Here is a 19,881-nt window from a genome sequence, read left to right as displayed (position 1 = left end):
ATCCGAAAAAGCTTCCTTTCCCAGCTTTTATACACAGCATAAGAGGAATGCCATACATGAACAATTTGCACCTTCTGGCAAATTGGCATTTTCTTTTTACTGAAAAGAAAATCTGGAGGGCCATAATTGATATAATTAACTTACCTTACAGCGTCATCATGGCTCCCTTAGAGACGTGCAACTCAGAATAGCCTCTTATAATGGTGCGGATATTTCTGGCTTTAACCTTTAAAGGGCCACAACAAATGTAGAAACTACCGGACATGTTAGTCAAACGCAGCTATAGGAAATATTTTAATGAATATGAGTGAGGACAAGTGTTGATGGCCAATTATGGTTTCATCTTTAACAACCGGTGGTGTGAAGGTGGAGAGAGATTTCTGAGAATTTTTTTTTAAATGCACATCCTACTGATAATGATAAGAAAATGACATCAATTAAAAAGTTCGAATAGAATAGAATAGATTATTATTTTTTTTTTTAACCGGATTAAATTATTTTGATTTGAAAGTACTGAAATTTGAAACTGAAAGTTCAGTTCCATTGGTTTGATTTAAAAGTCTTTTTTTAATATTTGTTTGTGATTATTCTGTGATCATTAATTGTTTAAAGCATATCAATCAAACTGGATTCCTGGAGAGACACAGCTCTAGTTTGCGCCAACACTAATCAAACACAGCTGATGCCACTTATCAAAGTGTTCATGACTCTTTTGAACACCCCGATTTGTTGGATCAGCTGTGTTTGATTAGTGTTGGAGCAAAGCTGTGCAGAGCTGCGGCTCTCCAGGAATCCAGTTTGATAGATATGCTTTAAAGGGAGAGATCAAGTTCACCCCAAAGATGATTTACCTGTTTGAATTTATTTATTTTGTAGGCAGTTTTTGTAGCCAGAAACCAGTAACCAGTGTTGAGGCAAGTCACTTTTAAAAGTAATGCATTACAATATTGAATTACCCCCCACAAAAAAGTAACTAAAAAGTTACTTTAAGTAATCATTACATTACTTTTGAGTTACTATTGCAGTACTTTTTCTGACCTAACTAAGGCTTGATCTGTTTTATAACTTGCAGCATATTGTTGTTCTTTTTTTTTTTTTTTTTTTAAATAAAGGAGCTTTGCAATTAACAGTGCACTGTATAGTTTGTGTTTTCCTTAAAAAAAACACACACATCAAAAAAGAATGCAGGATAATCTTATCTTCTGAGAACTTCCTGACCCTGTCTGCTTGCCATTTAAAGATTAATGAAAGTGTAAAGCAACCTGTTTGCTAATTTTGTGCTTTTTGCCTTATTAGTGAAGTAAAACCACTGTCCATGGAGACAATCCCCTTTTCCTTTTCTTTGATCTGTTTAGAATAATCAGAAAAGTTCATTTATTCATTCATTTTCTTTTCAAGTGAGGGTCGCCAGAGCGGAATGAACCGCCAACTTATCCAGCACGTTGTACACAGCTGCAACCCATATCTGGGAAACACCCACACACACACTCATACACTACGGACAATTTAGCCTACCCAATTCACCTGTACCACATGTCTTTCGACTGAAACCCACAGAAATGCAGGAAGAACATGCAAACTTCACACAGAAACACCAAATGACCCAACCGAGGCTCGAACCAGCGACCCTCTTGCAGTGAGGCGACAGCACTACCTACTGCGCCACTGCAATGCCATAAGAAAAGTTCCATCGCAAAAATATAAGGTTCTGCCACCTTGGTTTCTGCCTGTTCCTGCATTCTCTCATTGTGTGCAGGACAACATGACTACATACATTTTAATTTAGCTATATATTTTTAAAAGCTGATTAATTAAACCAAAAAGTAACTTGCATTAAATTTTAAAAAAGTTACTCAAATCTTATTGCTTAATCTTTAAAAGTAATGCGTTACTTCAGGGGTCCTCAATTGGTACTGGGCCGCACAAGAAATCATTAATTATTTCTGTTTTATTTATTATTTTAGTCTGAAAGATCTTTTATTTTGGAAAGTCTTTTATTTTAAAAATTGGTTGTATTCTCTCGCTTACATCTTGCTCACCTGAACACCAACCCAGAAGCAGCAAAATGTGTAAGATTTAGATGCCTTTGGAAAGTTTCTTTGCTAAAAGGAAAAGGCCCAGTGAAGGACCCACGAACTGCCAAGGAATAGATCTGCAACCCTCAACAAAATCAAGTGAATCCAGCCTGGCTGTGCAAAAAGATCAACAGCTGGAGATCACAAATGATGGTGGCATTTTAGTTCGCATACCGCGTCTTTTCTAGAGTTTGCAGCAAGTTCATTACTTCTAATGGAGGTGTGCCTGCAAGCAATGTGAAACGCTCACGCCTTTCAGGCGCCCCAAGTTGAATGACTGCTGCGAGGAGTTCACTGCGAGTCACATGACAAGAACTGACCTTTAAGGAATATACACAATTTAGAAGACTAATTATCTTAGACAAACACAGAACAGCCAAACACTGCATTGCTTTGTAATTTTGTCCATAAATAAAGAGTGACAGCTTGTTATCCTTCAAAAAAACGATTGATGGTCACCTAGCAACCTTCTGGCCACACTTAACAACCCCCTGATCACTTTTAAAACTGTTAAGCGTTTACTGGTCTGCAGTGAGGACAACTGCGTTACGTTACTTGGAAAAGTAATATTACGTAAATTGCATTAACTTATATAATGCGTTACCCTAACACAGCCATTGATTTCCATTGTATTTTCTTCCTGCTTTGGATTTTTTTGTATATTTATTGCCACATCAGCAAACATTTTATGCAATTAGGTCATATTGTTTTAATATATGATGAATGATTTTATACAATCAGAGAAATGTTTGATATTTTCCCAGATTAAAAGTTTATGTTTTTGTAAAATGCTACATAGTTGACGTCTTAATGGCTTTTTATCCAGTATTTTAATTGTCTGTAAAGAGAATGAGTTTTAGCTTCTTTTGTTTGCCTGTGACCAGGTTGGTAGACAATAGGTTATTTGTGAAAAAATCAAGTGCGTAAATATGTCTGCAGTGATAAGTGTGACCTTAACCAGAAATTAGACATATTAGATTTGGCATGGCTACAGACCTTTTCGATTTACAATTTGAAGTTTAATTTTGTGTCAGTTAGGACCACAAGAAATTTATGTAGATATAGGAAATATTTTAATGAATATGGGGAGGGACAAGTCTTGGCGACCAATTATGGTTTTATTTTTAACAATCAGTGGCGTTAATTTTCTGGTATCTATTTTTAATGCACATCACGCTGATAATGATAATAATAAGAAGAAAATGACAAGGTTTAAAAAGTTCAAAGGTTTGATGGTCCATTTGAGTATTAGTAGACTGACTGCTTAATATCTGTTGATACTGCTGCTTAAAAGACATTTAACTAACTATAAGAAACTTTGCAAGTACATGTCAATTTAAACTAACCCCAACCTAACAGTCAACTTATAATCTAATGAGAATTAGTTGGCATGTAGATGCAATGTAACTTAAATTCAACATACAGACCATCAAAAAATAGTTGACTAGTTTGAATCTTATAATCCAGGGCCATTTTAGACAATTTGTTCAAATTCTGTAGTGGTTTCCTAATAGCTGAATAAAAGGTACATGTTCTTCCATGTGGATCTTCATAATTCAATAAGAGAGAATGCGAAAAAAAAAAAAAAACATTAAAAAAACATAATTTTTGAAGTCAACAAGTAAGATCAACTGTTTGGGTTCCAATCTTCTTCAAAATACCTTGTTGTGTTCAACAAAAAGGGTTGTATTATTATTTCCTTTTAAAAACTGAGCAGTGAAATGTGAATTAATGTTATGAAAAATATCGAACAAAAACTTTAGGCTCAGAGTTCATCTCAGTTTGAAACACTCAGACCCCAAAAAGTCATTACATTATATAGACTGAAACGATAATATATAATGATTGGCCAATACATTTATTAGCATTGAAGTGTCAGCTGTTACAGTAAGAAATTATCTTGTAATTTAAAGTGTGGTTATTAAAAGAGCTTTGTTCTTTGCGGAAAAGTATAGTATATTCACATATATATATAAATTGGCAAAATTAAACAACACAATCCAGATGAAAAAAAACATATATCAGACATACTGTGAAAATGTCCATGCTCTGTTAAACATCATTTGGGAAACATTAAAAAAAAAAGTATAATTCTGACTTCAACTGTATATATAGTGTGTGTCAAAAATAAGTATAGACTCGCAAGAGTGGTTTTTAAATCCTCAGTCCCTGATTTTTCTGCTGCTTTTGACACTGCTTAGCATCAAAACCTCCTGTCAGCACTCAAGACAATGGACATCTTATCAAATAGACAGTGCAGTGTTTTGAGTCTTACCTGTCATTCAGGCTGGAGGAATGAAGTGTCCAAGTCATAATATTCAGCTTTAGGGTTGCCTTAAGGCTCAGTTGGTGGATCACTTCTTCTTTCCTTCTGTTTTGTAACACTTGGATCTGTCATTTAGCTTGGATTTTCCTATCAAAGGTCACTCCTCAGTCCTCGATTTGTCTGCTGCTTTTGACACATGCCTCATGAAAGTTTGCACATTAGGAAATAGTGCATTGCTTTGTCTTACCTCTCAGACATGTCAATCAGGTTGTCCTGGAAGGATAAAGTGTCCGAGTCATATTATTCAGCTATAAGAATGCCTCAAGGCTTAGTTGTTAGACCACTTCTCTTTTTCTATTTGCATCATATCTATATCACTGGATATGTCACTTAGTATGGGTTTTCCCATCACTGCTAGTGTCATTCTCCTTTAGCATTTGATCTCTTGGATCTGTCATTTAGTACAGGTTTTCCTACCACCACTATATGCTGATATAACTCCTCCAATACCAACTTGATGGCAGCTTCTTGAAATTACTTCAGCATGTCATTTCTTGGAATATGAAGCAAGGATTACATTCAACGTAACCTTGTCAAGACAGAGGTGCTCATAGTTTTGGTCTACCCAACACTTAAAATCACAACGGGGCATTTTGTCAACTTCTCTAGAACAACCAGGAAGCTTGGAATCACGAATGATAACGATGACAAGCTAAACTTTACAAGCCACAGAACTGTCTGGTTTTGCAGATTTGACTTGTACTATATATGAAAGATTAGATGTCCACCTACAGTATGAGAACATGCTACACACTTTTTCTATCCAGTCCACAGCTCTTGTTCTGTCCAGGCTGGACTAATCGCAATGATTTCTTGGCAGGGCTCCAAGCCAACATTCTCAAACCTCTGTAATTGATCCAAAAGGCTGCAGTAAGAGTGTTTTTTAAAAGGGGTGGTCCACTACGATATTATATTTTTAAACCTTAGTTCACGTGTTAAGTAGCTGTGTGAACATAAACAACATCTTTGGATGTAATATGCTTAAAGGGCCATGAAACCCCCTCGTTTCAGCAGGGCGTTTTCACACCTCTACTAGGGAAAAAGCCAGAAAAGTGAGCGTGTCCAGCAGTGTTTAGGGGGGAGTGTCGGAGGAGCAAAAGAGGGATGGTGTGGGAGTGTCTATTTGGGCACGCGCTGAGTTTCAGAATCAAAACAAACACACACACACACGGGAGAAAGGGACTGTGTTTACATGGACATCTGTAGTCGAATTATTTGCCAAATTATCAAATGGTGGACTTTAACTGCAGTTTGGCTCTTTCATTCAGGGAATTCATTTATGCCCCTCGTGACAAACGAGATATTTGATTCGAGGAACTGCTCTAAGCATGTATTTTTCATGCAGTGTTTGATACCGCACGGCGAATGAGAGAAAAAAACAACAACTGCATTTCTCTGCAACTTAGATGCATTTGGCAGGTAGTGTCAGAAAGCCGCGAGTGTTATTCCGGTCACAAAATGTGGTGAAAATCCTACACAACGGTAATAGTTTGGTTGTGGTGCTAACATGTTTACACGGTGTAATAGTTAGTTCGATACGAACAAAGCACTGGTCGCTCACTTACCAAATCTGTAGTGACAGGACAATCACCAGCAACTAGAGCCGCGTCTTTATTAAGAAGAGACTACAAGCAAATCCAGATCTCCATTTGCAGAAGAGAAAAGCTTTCGGGTAAACAATGTTCCTAGACACGCAAGTTATTGTCGCACGTCACGTCGTGTATACTGTAATCCACGCGTGAGTCCAGCTGTGCTGGATATTAATGAAGTTGCACAATAGAGCGTGCTGATTGGTTTGAACCAAGCCTTACTTATGCATTAATGCAGCACACCCTTAGATGTAATATGGTATACATAGGTACAGACGTCCAGTCTACACGCTGGAATACACGCTAAGATCTCATGGCCATGACGCAGCTTCAAAAATGTGTTTCAAACCGGAAGTACGAATTTGCTCGAAATAACTCAAAAACTACCAATTTTCACTTTTTAGTGAAATCTGTGTCCTAATACTGTTTATAGCAGTGTGGGACACATATACGACTGTCAACAGCTCAGAAAATGTGTTTTGGTGTTTCGTGACCCTTTAAAGTTCAATGCAAAGGTAGACATTGGCTTTTACAGAGACAGCTTAGCAAAGCCAACAGAAAACAAAGTTTGGAGAATTACCAAAAAAATACACAGGGCTAGTGACATCAAAAGCACTTCAGGTTATGCAGGTTTCCGGGCTTCCAAAGCACATGACACAAAGAGCAAAGTGCTTACAAATAAATTCAAATTATGTTCCTAAGAATTATAAAAAAATATTTAGCAAGCATTTGACAAAGGAGAGCTTCAACAATCTCTCCCAGTTCAGTGCTGGATTTGGCTAAAAACTCCTAAAACCATAATAGAAGAAGCTGTGGATTGTGAGCCACAACCAGTAACTATTTTTATTTGTTAAAATTGATCTGACATGTATCGTTTCTAGCGTTAATGGTATGTTGTAGCAAGGACGTAGCTTGGCACCGCTAACAATGTAGCTACAGATTCATATTTATCAACCACTATAAACAGCCACAATCTTCAGCAGCACATCCTCTCTATCTTCTTCTTCTCATTTCCTGCATTCTGCATCTCAAATAATCTCGCAAAAGATATGTGAACATTTCATTTTACTTACACATGCTCATTCCAAATATATGTAAAAGACGCAAGTCAGATTTGACTTCAGCTGTGTCCTCTTTGTCATTTTCTTTCTGATTCACGCATAAACTGATATGGCAAAGAGCTACTCTGACTGTTTATATGAAAAAGCAATATGATTTTCAACAAATGAAGCATGACCACACATTGCTTTGTATCTTATAAACACAACCAAGGATTAAAAATACACTCTGGACCACCCCTTTAAAAAGTCTGCCATTTACACCATGCCTAAGTAAATGAGACTTTTTACAGGGTCTACCCCTGTAGCTCTTCTGTTGTTTTGATTGGCTATTTATGCCTTCATTTAGTCTCTTAAATAAATGTAAACAATTTTTTTTTAATTTAAGATTATTATCCAGCTAGTGAAAAACATTCAACACAGAGAATAAAAGTCCAATCGTAATATGCGACCCTTATGTCCATACACAAAGTGTCATACGCAAGTTGGTTGGATGTGAAAACAGCAAAGAACCAAATTCCAGCTGACTGTTATGAATAGGAGGGAATTTTTGACAAATGGAGTAACGTTTCATCTATTGACTCGGTGTCAGATACATTTGCATTTTAAACATATCTATTTCACTAAGGGGTTTTAACTCCACTCCACTATCACTTCACTCAGTCTTCAAGAGGTACTTCCAGGACCACCAGACAAGCCACACCCCATATCCTCAGCTCTCCATCCATCTGCCATCCCGTAGGGGGACAAATGCCCACCCCTACCATTCTTTTACAGTGCGACAACGAAGCTATTGTACCATGTATTAACAAGAGGCGCTTCCATTCACAATTTTTTTTTGTCTTTGGGAATTAGAAAAACCAGTCCTGTGATTCCTATCCAATCAAATAGCACACAGAGGGTAAATGGCATCATAATGAATGACCTCAAGACGTCCAGCAAACAGTTTGGAAGCATTAAAAGTGTTCAAAATGATGTCCAAAATCTTTAAATGCATTCACCCAGAGACTGTTTAGATGCATGCCACTGATGAGAAGATGACAGATGCTTACTGTATGATGACCGAAATGGCCTTAAACAACCAGCAGGCACAAGATGTCAACATATCAGATTGACGTTGTACCCTAATGTCATGGACATTGCATTTTGTTTAGAAATAAAAATAAGGTTGACGTCAGAACTGAACGTCAGGCCAACATCAATGCCCAACCCAAAACAAACCAAATATCAATGTCTAATGATGTTACAGCTTAATGTTGTGTGGACGTTATTACTATGACGTCTATCAGATGTTGGATTTTAGTTGCCATACCTGACGAATAAATGTCAGTATTTGTCGTCAATATGACGTTGGTTTAAGATGTTGACTTGACGGTAGATTATGGCCACTTTCTAACAATCTAAAAATCGACCAAATATCAACGTCATTTGACGTCATAATTGGACATCAAAATTACGTCTTTAGACGCTGACTAGACATTGAATTTTGGCCACCTGACATCACAACTGGAATCTTACCTAATATTAATGACTTATGATGTTGTGTGCCTGCTGGGCAAGAACTCGATGCACTAAAGAATGTTACATTTACACACACACACACACACACACACACACACACAGACACACACACGTACAACTTGCATGTAAACACATCAGCTTTTTACAGCATAATACTCACTACTCTTGAGTGCTTTTAAAAAGTCTACTTTTTACTCATAATCTGAGTAAGTATACAACAGATGATTTTACTCTACTTGCACGACATTTTAGGCAAATAATGGTACTTTTACTCGAGTATGATTTTTCAGTACTCTTTCCACCACTGGTTATTTCATTTTTGTTCTGTACCGTTTTCTTAAGGACTTGACAACAACAACTTCAAATTACTGAACTCATTTATTTATTTAATCAACCATAAAATATACAGGAATCTCTTGTTCCGAATAGAAGGACAGCAGTGGCCATCAACTGCACCAATCACTCTCCTTTATTTCCACAAAAAAAGACTGGTAATAAAAGAAGAGCGATGCAAACAGATTTCTGCTGCCCCCCTCTCAGACGGGAAGCTGTACTGAACAGGTTTCCAGTTTCAATCATTCCAAAACTCAAAAGCATGAAAAGAGACAAACACAGGGTGTTTTTTTTCTGACAGGCCATCACAGAAGTATCGAGTGGTTTCATTTGCTAATTCAAAGCGAGCAAACCTGCCCAAAAAACGTCATGTTAATAAGAGCCAGAAAAAATATAATATATATTTATATTCATATATCAACATACAAAGAGATCAAATGCTGTTCTACCATTGGTTTTTACACAGTGTTCCTCATCCTGGAGCAAAGCATGCTGGGAGCCGTTTGCCTTTCGTTTTCAGTGCTTTTTTCACAGATGTAGTGTTGAACTTCTTGTGCATCGTAGAATTTGTTCTCTCGAGCTGCCCCTTCCCTCCATACAGTAATTTATGAAGGCACAAAATGATGATGAAATGCGGAAAGTAAAAATAAATACCAAAGATAAAAAGAATAATTTATCCTAAAACTGAAGATGGAGAGAGGTGTTAGCTGTTTTTTTTCTTTTGTTTTAAACTCATGCTTGTGGCCGAAAGCATTACACAACGCTGATGTTCATATCCTCAAATTTCACCTTTGCGCTTTAGAAACTACTCGATTTGTTTTCCCCCCTCGAGAGGGTCAGAGACAGGTATTAAAATCACGTTTGTTTAAAAAATAAATCATTTCTTTCCCCCAATAGTTGATCAGAAGTGCACACCGACTGGAAACTGTTTGAAAGCACACAAATGTCCCAGTTATGTTTTGTTTTGTTTTTTTAAAGCGACTGATTTAAATCATCCCTCAAGATCTGAAAAATTATATATGAATCCGTGTTTGCAATACGACAGTGTCAAACCATCCTGTGCAAAAATATTGGTCCCCAGGCTGCTGATTCCTTGTCTTGTTATTGCCACATCTGGAGGTCCGTCCACCTATTCCTAAAATTTACATAGGGCAAGATGCATTGGCAGAGGTTGAGCTGATGGATGAGGAAGGCCAGCCTGCTGCGCCACGTGTGTGTGTGTGTATGTGTAGAGACTGTTAAGGCTCTGCGGAGTGGCCGGCCGCTGGGTAATTAAGACAAGATGTGCGCCTCTGCTTTTGTTTACCTCAGTAAGTCTCTGAGTCGGAGTCGTTGAGCTCCTCGTCCTTGTAGAAGCCGTCGTGGCGGCCAATGCTGTTAAAGCTGCAGTAGGAGCTGTGTTCGGAGCGGAGCATTGGTAGGCTGTCGAAGGTGACGCTTTTAGTGGGGCTGGTGTAGTGGTTGATGGCACTGAATGTGAGCGTGGGCACCGAGCCTCCGCCAGGAGAAACTGGCATCATGGTGGCCAGGATGAGCGCCAGGCAATCGGCCACATCTTTGTTAGGAGCGCAAGCCAGGGCCGGAGTGTAGCCTTAGGGAGTAATAAAGATTATTAGGAACAGATGAAATAGTCAAATTAAATAGAAATAATGTTTCTTCTCAATCAAATTTTTACTATTTTAATTTGAAATTGTGAACACAAAAAATATGACAATAAACATACCACAGAGAGCATAAAAAATACATGTAATAAACATAATACAGGAATACGAGAGTTTGTTAAATAATAATGCCTCATATTTTTGTAAAAAAAATAAAAAAAAACTTCTGTACTTAAAGAGCCCCTGTTATGGATTTTTTTATAACTATATTCCATGCAGTGTGTAACACAGTTCTAAGTGAATGAAAACATCCAGCTGAGGTTTAAATCTATAAGTGTGCCATGCATAAAACTATTGATTCTACAATAAAAAATTTAATAAAATTCCATTTCAGTTGGAAGTACATTAACATATGAATGTCTCAGCAGTTTCTGGTTCATGCTGGCCTTAATTTGTAGACAGACCAATGAATTAACAGACACATTTCCAGAAATGTTAAATTGACTCCTTGTTGTTTATACGAATCATCTTGTTTTCAAATGTGTTTTGCCGTTTCATGTTATTGTAGATACAAAACATCGTCATATAGGAGTCGCCGACCCAGGAAAACTTGAACCTGCCCTTCCCTCTAAACACTGGGGTTTGGGAGGGTTGAACATGAGTGACCACTGTGAGATTAAGACTCAATTCTATTTTTGTACCCCTCCTAAAATTTAAAATGTACTCCTAAGAATTGGGCAAGCACTACAGCACCTGCACCTGCACACGTCATCATATGTCATCGCAATATCTTGCTTCAAATGAGATCAGACGATGGCAACTGCTGTAGTTATTCCAGTTGAGTTATTTATTGGTATTTATCTTCAGGAAATCACTGAAGGCAAGTTATTATGTTATCATAACAATCTAATGTGACAATAAGACCGTAATAATGTGCATTTAACAATAACATTATAGCAGACACAGTAAAAAGCCAATTCCCAGCCACTAGACTTTTCTGACAGAGTATTTGAGTGTTATCGAGTATCAGAATGTTGTGGAACTGCTAAACAGGAGTTATGATTATGGATTATAGATTGCAAAACTTAGCGGTTTTAATTTTAGCGTCTGTTTTATACTAATTTGTAGATCTTACGTCAGGGTGTAACTATATGCCGTTGTGGCTGGGGTATTTGAGGAAATTTTTTAACCACTTGGTTTAGAGTGTGTTCCTGAAAAATCTTCATTCGAAGGTGTAATCACCTCTTCCCCTGGGCCTTCAAGCTAAAGAGAATTGGGACACACCTACCCCTTGACGTGAATGCGCAAAATGAGAGGTTGGGTAAGGGGAAGGGCTAAGGGGTAGAATTGGAAGTGGGCCTAAGTTTTCATTTATGAATCATTTAAAGTTTTAACTTGTGCAGCTATTTTCAAAGCTATTTTTAACTGAATAATTTATAAATATAATATCCTAAACATAAATATTTTGTAACTATTAATGCCTTTATAGTCACTTCTGGCAGTATTTAATGCATCCTTGCATTAACAAAATAAATATAAAATACATTTTTCATAGGTAATGTCCATGCAGTCAACATCTAGGTATATACAAGAAACACTAAAACATTGCATCTCTGAAAAGTAATATTAATATTAAACAAAAATAACAAACTATTTCTTTAAGGTTAAAAATCGTACTCATTTACCATTTTCATCCACGGCAAGCACACTAGCACCCTTAGCAAGCAGTTCTTGGACAACCACAGTCAAGCCATTCCTGGCAGCCACATGCAAGGGCCTGGAAAACAAGAACTTAATATTAGATTTCCTGCACTACATTTAAAACACATTCTCATTTACATAATCTATATGTTGACTGTACGTTTGTAAAGCTGCGTTAGTGGAATTGATGAGGTTTCTGTCGGTGATCTTCTCCAAGATCAACAAGGCACTGGTTTCATGACCCTAGAGAAATAAATGAAATACACAGTGTTTAATAAACAGATGATTACATTTTCACATCACTTTTTTGGAAATAAAGTCTAGTAAATGTTAGGGTTGTACCGATTTGGTACAGGACTTTGGTTTGATGCATGCATGTACCAAATACAATCCAAAATACAAATACAACCAAATACAATCCTTATTATTACATGCAAAAGATCCATGGTTTAAAATCAAGTTCCCACACAGACACTAATTGTGGAACCACAAATTTACTTTTGCGCAGCACACTTTTCCGTTGCTCTTCTACAGCTTACTCTTGTCTGCATACCCTAGATACTTTTTGAAATCAAGCAAATGTTGCCATTTTCTTTTTAAATGGATTCGGATATGCCCTTAATGCTTTTGTGCCATGCGCTTCAGACTTTGCACCTAGATCATTAACATAGAGCCCAGTAGTGTCTTTTTTCTTGACCTCATGCATATTGCGAGTTGGCTACATGCACTTATTTACATTCACAGTACACATGGAATAAAATAAAATCTTTTAAGATACAAATTTCATTCTGCAGCAATGATATATACCATCATACCACCCAGTGCTAATTTAAACATGCTAAATCTACACAAAATGTCATTTCCCATCTTGCCCCATGGTTTCATTCGAGGAATTAAGACACAAGAGAGCAGAGTGTTTGTTACCTTACTGCAGGCCAGATGGAGAGCAGTGTTTTTGTTGGCGTCCTGTAGCGTGAGATCTGCTTTAGCACTGCTCACCAACACCTCTGCCAAACAAACAGACATCGTGACACATCAAACCCAAACACACACCTAGTTAACCAGAAACATTTAAGGCATCCAGTGTCAAACTCCTACCAACTGCATTAGTCTGGCCGTTCTCAGCGGCCATCATGAGCGGGGTTTTTCCTCCAGCATCCACACAGTTCACCTGTGCATTGTGGCCCAGCAGGAGCTGCAGGCACTCCACATGATCGGTGAATGCAGCAGCGTGAAGAGGAGTCCTGTTGCAGACAGAAAACAGTTAAAGTATAGACCTCAGTCCCACTGAATGTTATTTAATATGATATTTATGCGTTAACCTATGCAGGATTCAACACTATGGATTTGATTGGGCCAGTGGTTCAGATTTTTACTTGCTTTTTCAAAAATGTTTACTTGCCTCACCAAAAAAAGTGAATAGCTTTTTCTTAGTCACATATTTTAATTAATGTCAAAAATAACGTCTGTAAATCTAGAATTTAAACATTTGTAAAATTTTACTGAATTTGTAAGGAGCACAATTTTAAGGTATCATGCAAACAAAAATAGCTGTATGCAAAATGTGCAGGTATTTTATTGCAAATCAAAAGGTGGCTGACCTGCCAAACTGTCAGCAAACTGTGCAAAACATCCCTTCATTTGTTTTTGTCAAGTTGTACCCACATAAATGTCTGCTTAAAGACATTAGAAACAGACGTTTTTTCTTTAAGTCTCATAATTCGATGTTGCTGTCTCTTTGCTTTTAAGTTAAGATAAAAAATATCATGCTCACAACATCCAATCAGATAAGAGGAACTAAAAAGCAATATGAGGTTTACAGCTTCACAGAGAAGATGGCATTTAAGGGCTTAAAAGCACAAACTTATCGATTTCAAGACTGTATTTGCATGCATTGGACAAATAGTCGCAGGCAAATTTAACTTTAGAGACAAGGCAACACTGGCTCGATTGCATCAGTAACAATCCTGTCTACTGTCCCGAGTGTCTCGCATACTGGCCCCGGTCATCGGGCAGTCCTTATTGAGGAGCCCTGATATGAAAAGTGTAATATCTATAAAGTTCATAAAACAAAAAACAAAAACAATAAACTGATCAGATTTTAGAAAAAAAAAAATGCTACTAAGGTAAAACAGAATACTTTTTTTTCCCAAAAGCAAAGCTTAAGATTAAGGAATAACAGCTACATAATATTTCACAGAAATATTATTTTAGCATTATTTGAAAACTAGACTTTAAAGAGAGTTTGTTTTATTTTGTTGTAGCAAAGTTGTTTCTAAAACATTCCATTACATTTGACAAGAAATTACATAGTACTTACTATGTACTGTTCTTTGCAAAATTTGCTAACATTGACTACCATTTTGTTATGTTGGTGGCTGTTTTTGACCCATTGATTTCCATTATTATGACTTTTTTTAATGCAACAACATGTCACCATATAATTATGTGTTTTTTTATTGTTGGTGGTTTTCTCTGTAGGGAAGAAGTACAATTTGTCATTTTTACTGTGGACATCAATTGCAGTGGAAAAAAAAAAAAAAGCTTAGTTTCTGGATTTTATATGGAGTTATATGGATTAAAGTATGTATGTGTGTGTGTGTGTGTGTGTGTGTGTGTGTGTGTGTGTGTGTGTGTGTGTGTGTGTGTGTGTGTGTGTGTGTGTGTGACCTCTGCACACTTGTTTTATTTGATTGAAAAAATCAAAAGCAAACACCTTAGCTCTCAGAACATAGAAGACATAGTAAGTGTATTTATGCATGCCCATTATAATTTGCAATTATACTCCATAAAACTCGACATAAAAGCCAGAAACTTCTTTGCACAGGCCTATCTAATGGGTTAATAGTGCCAACTGATGATCACCAGTAAAAATTACAAGATTTACCTCCTGCCAACAGGGAAAACCACCAACAATCAAGAATAAAATTATGTTTTATTCAATGGGGAAAAAACAGCCACCAACATAACGAAAAGGTAGTCCATTTGTATGTTTAATTGAGAAAATATCATACAAATACAAAAAAAAAGTCACAGCGACTGTTTTTAAGTAAATGAACCAAAACATCAAATAAATTTAACAAGCAATAGCCCTAACTATTTTATTTCTAATTAATATTAATTTATATTTCTATTGTAATCATTGACGTTTATAGATTTGATAGATATACAACAATTAATATAAATATCATATATAAAAATTAGAATATAATTTAAAAGTACTTACATTTTCCTTTTAAATTTTATATTAAACTTCAGTTTTGCCATGTTCATATTTGGAAACTATTTAAACATCTTTAGTAACGACATATCTTGCATTTTAAAGAAGCTGTTAAAAACGAAGGAGAAAGGAAGCAAAAGCACTACATTTTAATAACTGTTTAGATGATGAACAAAGGAAAGGTATATAAATGGTACCTGTTTTTGGAATCATTTGCATTGACGATGACAGGACTAAGTGTTTCTATCAACAGCTCGACTGCTCCTTCATTGTCATTTATTCTGTAAAAAAACAACAACACAATAATCAGTTTTAAAACACTTGCCCTTTTTTAAAAACATAGACACATCAAGCCAACCCAAATCCACTTACACAGCACAGTGAAGGGGGCTAAACGGGTTCCCTTCAGTCTTATGAAACAACTCCTGCTCCAGCAACACCTCAACACAAGTGTCATGACCTGCAGAGAGACCATCTGATGTAAAACACACTTCACCCCACAGCCTTCTCTAATCCTGCTCAATGACTAAACATGCCAAAAACACCATGTCTGATGATATTGCAGGTCAGAATTTGACATTTTTGGGGTTATTAAAACAAATATTGGCTAATATCATTGACTTACTACAACAAATCAGACCTTGATAGTTTAAAGCAAAACAACACTCCAAAATACTCTTCCATCATGTCTTGCATTTTGAAAATAACAAACGTTTCTGTTGTGTCCTAATTAGCACTGCACAATAAATATGCAATATATGACATGGAAATGGGAAAATATGCGATATATGACATGGTTGTTGACTGCTCTGATAACAATATTTCTTATAAAACAATAGCCCCTTTCACACAGTGATACCGGTAAATATCCGGAAAATTTCCGGAACGACTTTACCGGTATATACAAAAAAGCGCTGTTCACACAGGCGAGGACGTTACGGAAATTTTCCGCAAAAGAGCATTCACACATCCATTCCAAAATACCGGTAAATTCTGACATCATTCACCACAAATGAGCTTTAAACGGCTGCGCTTGTATTTGTAAACATTTGACTAAATTACAAACTCTTTTGATGATCAATATTGTAAACAACTTTCACAGGATCATATTCGCATGTCGAGATGTTCATAATATGTGCGTGTGCTGGGGCTCACAGGCTGTTTCATAGGCGCACGCAAAGCTTGAAGGTAAACAAACAACGGCTTATCATAAGCATCTTATCGATGATTATTTGCACAGTTGGCATTAAGGAGAACATATAAACGTTATATGACTAACTTCTAGCAGCTAAATGTGTCTGGAAAAATATTCAAAGGCTTTTATTCTCACAAACCGCGCGGACGTAAATGCGTCTGACTGTTGTGATTGGCTAAAGCAGAAGTCTTACGTCAGCACGTTCTAGACGTGCACGCGCTTATTCCGGAAATATTCCTTCTGCGTTCACACAGCGCAGCATTCCGGCAAATTGCCGGTAATGTTACAACTTCTCTTTCCGGAAAATAGCCAGAACGAATTTACCGGTATTTTCAAAAAGGACCTGTTCACACATACAACCTTTCCGGAAAATTGCCGGTAATTTTCCGGAAAGGTCTGTATGTGTGAAAGGGGCTAATATTGCTAAAGTAAAATGTTGTTTTCATAAGCTCTGTTTTTAAATCATTTATTTATTTAATTATAGTAAATTCAACAGGTAAAATACATTTTTCAGATCAAACTAATTAATTCAGACAATTAGAAACATTAAGTCTATAAGTGAAAACCTCAGCAGGTAATCTAACTCTGATTGTCTGTAGTCATCTTCCTATTGTCTTGACTTGACCGCAGTAAATATTTATTTTCAGCTCTTGGTTGACCTTTGAGCTGCTCCAGCCAATAGCAGAAGAGTTAATACTGAGCAGGCGGGGATAAAGATAGTAAGGCCCAATATGAATGGTAAAATTTAGATAACCAAGGCATAAAACCAAGGCATGTGTGTGGTACGTAGATTATATATAGCATTATCGCGATACTGATAATTTTACGAGACCATTATTGTCCATAATATTCACCCTAACGTTTTGCAATATTTATATTTAGTTTCATGTTTATTCAAGTGAATGAAAACTATTAGAGCAGCTTTAGCAACAATGACCTAGATTGCATAAAGACCATTTTGAGGGATGTAAACAATAATGGCTCTAACGAATTTCCTGTTTTACATCTTTAATTTCTACAGCTTCCAAGAATCCAAAAAAGTCTAAATATTGATAAATAATCCTATGGCAGGTGTTTTAATGTGAAGCTATCATTGAATTGCCTCGTTACAGTTATAAAATAGTTTGACAAAAAGCAGGAAATTTTCATGAGCCAATGACATCACTACATTGAAATGGTCTATACAATTATATTGATAACAATAATTAAGTGATATATTGTGAATGCTAAGTGTTAATGTTGAGCTATTTTGACACAATCTACATTGTAAAAGCGCTATATAAATAAACATGAATTGAACTAAAAAAAATATACTTTTTCTTCACAAAAAAATATGTGCATGCTTTTAGGATATACTATAAGGCGAATTGAGACTCAGCATTAGATAAATCAGATATCTAAACAGTTTTTTGCAGATTAATACGTACATATTAACACAACACAAACCAATATTGATTAAGACTTTATTTGAAGGGGTGTTCATAAAACTGTCATTAAACCTTAATAATCATGACATGACTGTGAATAAGATTTTATGCATGCTTATAAAAACTTTCATCCACTCAGTTATGACATTTTAAATGCAAAGATGACATCATTTGTGATGACAAATACATCATAACCTGTTTTTGTCTTTGTCATGACAATTTGACATTACCAAGACAACCAAACTTGTCATATATCTGTCATAAACATGATTGTCAAAGCCATTATAAATGTCATGAATTTTATAACGGCAACATTTTTTTTTCCTTTTTTTTTTTTAGCTCAGCTACAGTGGCACAAGCTAAATATGTCATTAAAATATCATTAAATATTAAACAATGCTGTTAAAAATTTTTTTGTTAATGACACTTTTACTGAGACATTTTGTTCCACTGAAAACAAGATCAGAAAAATATTCATGCCACAATTATAATGCCTTATGCCTAGGGCTGCAAGATTAATCGAAAAAAGATTGCCATTTCAATTCAACCCTACACACAATCTTAATTCATCTTTTCTACGATTAAGCCAATTATTTTTTCAAGGTCAGTGGAGAAGCCTAAGGTCGGTCTTCACATTGTTGTATATAAGTTGCTCAGCAACATGGACACAAAAAACCAAACGTGAACTGACGCACTGTTTGTCTACTACCGAGAAGACGTGCACATTCCTGCCCATGTTGTCTACTTTAGTGAACAGAACCTGCATAGGCTGTGAATAACAGGTAATAAAGTGTAAATAACGTTCAGTTTGTTGCACAGAGTGATCGTTTGGGACCCATGCGGGAAGAGCATTAGCATTCTAATAGTGAATAGCAATGGTCCTAACGTAAATTCTGTTTTATATTTTTAATTTCTATAGCTTCTGAGAATCCAAAAAGCCACATACTGAAAAATAATGCTATGATAGCTGTTTTAACATTAACATTGTCACAGTTATGAAATAGTTTGATAACAAGCAGGAAATGTACATGGGCCAATTACATGACCACATTAAAATGGTATATAACTACTCTAGCTTATATAATGTAAAAAAATGCAAGAGTGAATCTGATAACGACAAATCTTTCATTTTACCAGTGGAAAAAATAGGTTGAATAATGTTGTCAACGACAAATGACAATCATATGTCTCAAACATAATAATTCGACTTTAGAATTATGAATATTCGGATGTAATTACTGTGAATTAACGACCAGGAGATATTTAAAGTCTGTTCAAATCCACCATTCAAAGTCTATACTAAATTGAGCATTTTAACTAACAGTAGGTTATGTACCATTTGCTTGAGAAATAACAATAATGGCCCATTTCCACTGAGTGGTACGGTACGGTATGCTTCGGTTTGGTACGCTTTTATGGCCGTTTCCACTGTCAAAAGGCGTACCGAACCAAACCGTATCGTACTACTTTTTCGGCACCCTTTCGAAAGGGTCCCAAACACAAAAAAGGTACCAAAAGGCGGAGCTAGACACGCAGCTGAACGCTATTGGTTTACAAAGATACGTCATGTGCTTACGCAGCAAGCCAGAATGTAAACAAAGAACCCACCATGTTTGAAATACACAGTGAGAGATTACAGCGAATTACATAGACATATAATAACGAGCCATGGCCGATCCGAGCTCAAACAAACCTTGTCGTCGTCTTGATGAACAGCCACAAAGCCATGGAGTAGAGCAGAATCTACCCTGTGCCTCGTAGTTTATTACGAGCCAGTCTAAAGAGCGAGTGGTTTCGCTTTCTTTCTTGCGCTCGCCGCGCGTCTATATCTGAAA

At 36.4% G+C, this 19,881-nt stretch overlaps 1 protein-coding gene across 2 annotated transcripts in view; it reads right to left on the bottom strand.

Annotated features, from left to right (window-relative positions):
• Positions 1–8,928: 8,928 nt before the first annotated feature.
• The window catches only part of ankrd28b (ankyrin repeat domain 28b), a 71,624-nt gene continuing 60,671 nt past the window's right edge, over positions 8,929–19,881 (bottom strand). The window contains exons 22-29 of one of the 2 annotated variants that reach the window (XM_087286870.1): positions 15,797–15,884; positions 15,622–15,705; positions 13,303–13,448; positions 13,129–13,211; positions 12,365–12,447; positions 12,189–12,280; positions 10,209–10,493; positions 8,929–10,037 (exon numbers count right to left, since the gene is read on the bottom strand). In XM_087286870.1, the coding sequence (XP_087142996.1) occupies positions 10,210–10,493; positions 12,189–12,280; positions 12,365–12,447; positions 13,129–13,211; positions 13,303–13,448; positions 15,622–15,705; positions 15,797–15,884 (860 nt within the window). In that variant the 3' untranslated portion in view covers positions 8,929–10,037; position 10,209. Of the gene's footprint in view, positions 11,588–11,693; positions 12,281–12,364; positions 12,448–13,128; positions 13,212–13,302; positions 13,449–15,621; positions 15,706–15,796; positions 15,885–19,881 lie in introns of both variants that reach the window. The other variant, XR_015511251.1, reaches the window with a different exon arrangement.

This window comes from Danio rerio, chromosome 16 (assembly GCF_052040795.2).
Source record: "Danio rerio strain M-AB ecotype USA chromosome 16, GRCz13ab, whole genome shotgun sequence".
Lineage (NCBI taxonomy): Eukaryota > Metazoa > Chordata > Actinopteri > Cypriniformes > Danionidae > Danio > Danio rerio.
Note: the sequence above shows the minus strand (reverse complement) of the source record. Positions and strands in the feature narration are given on the sequence as shown.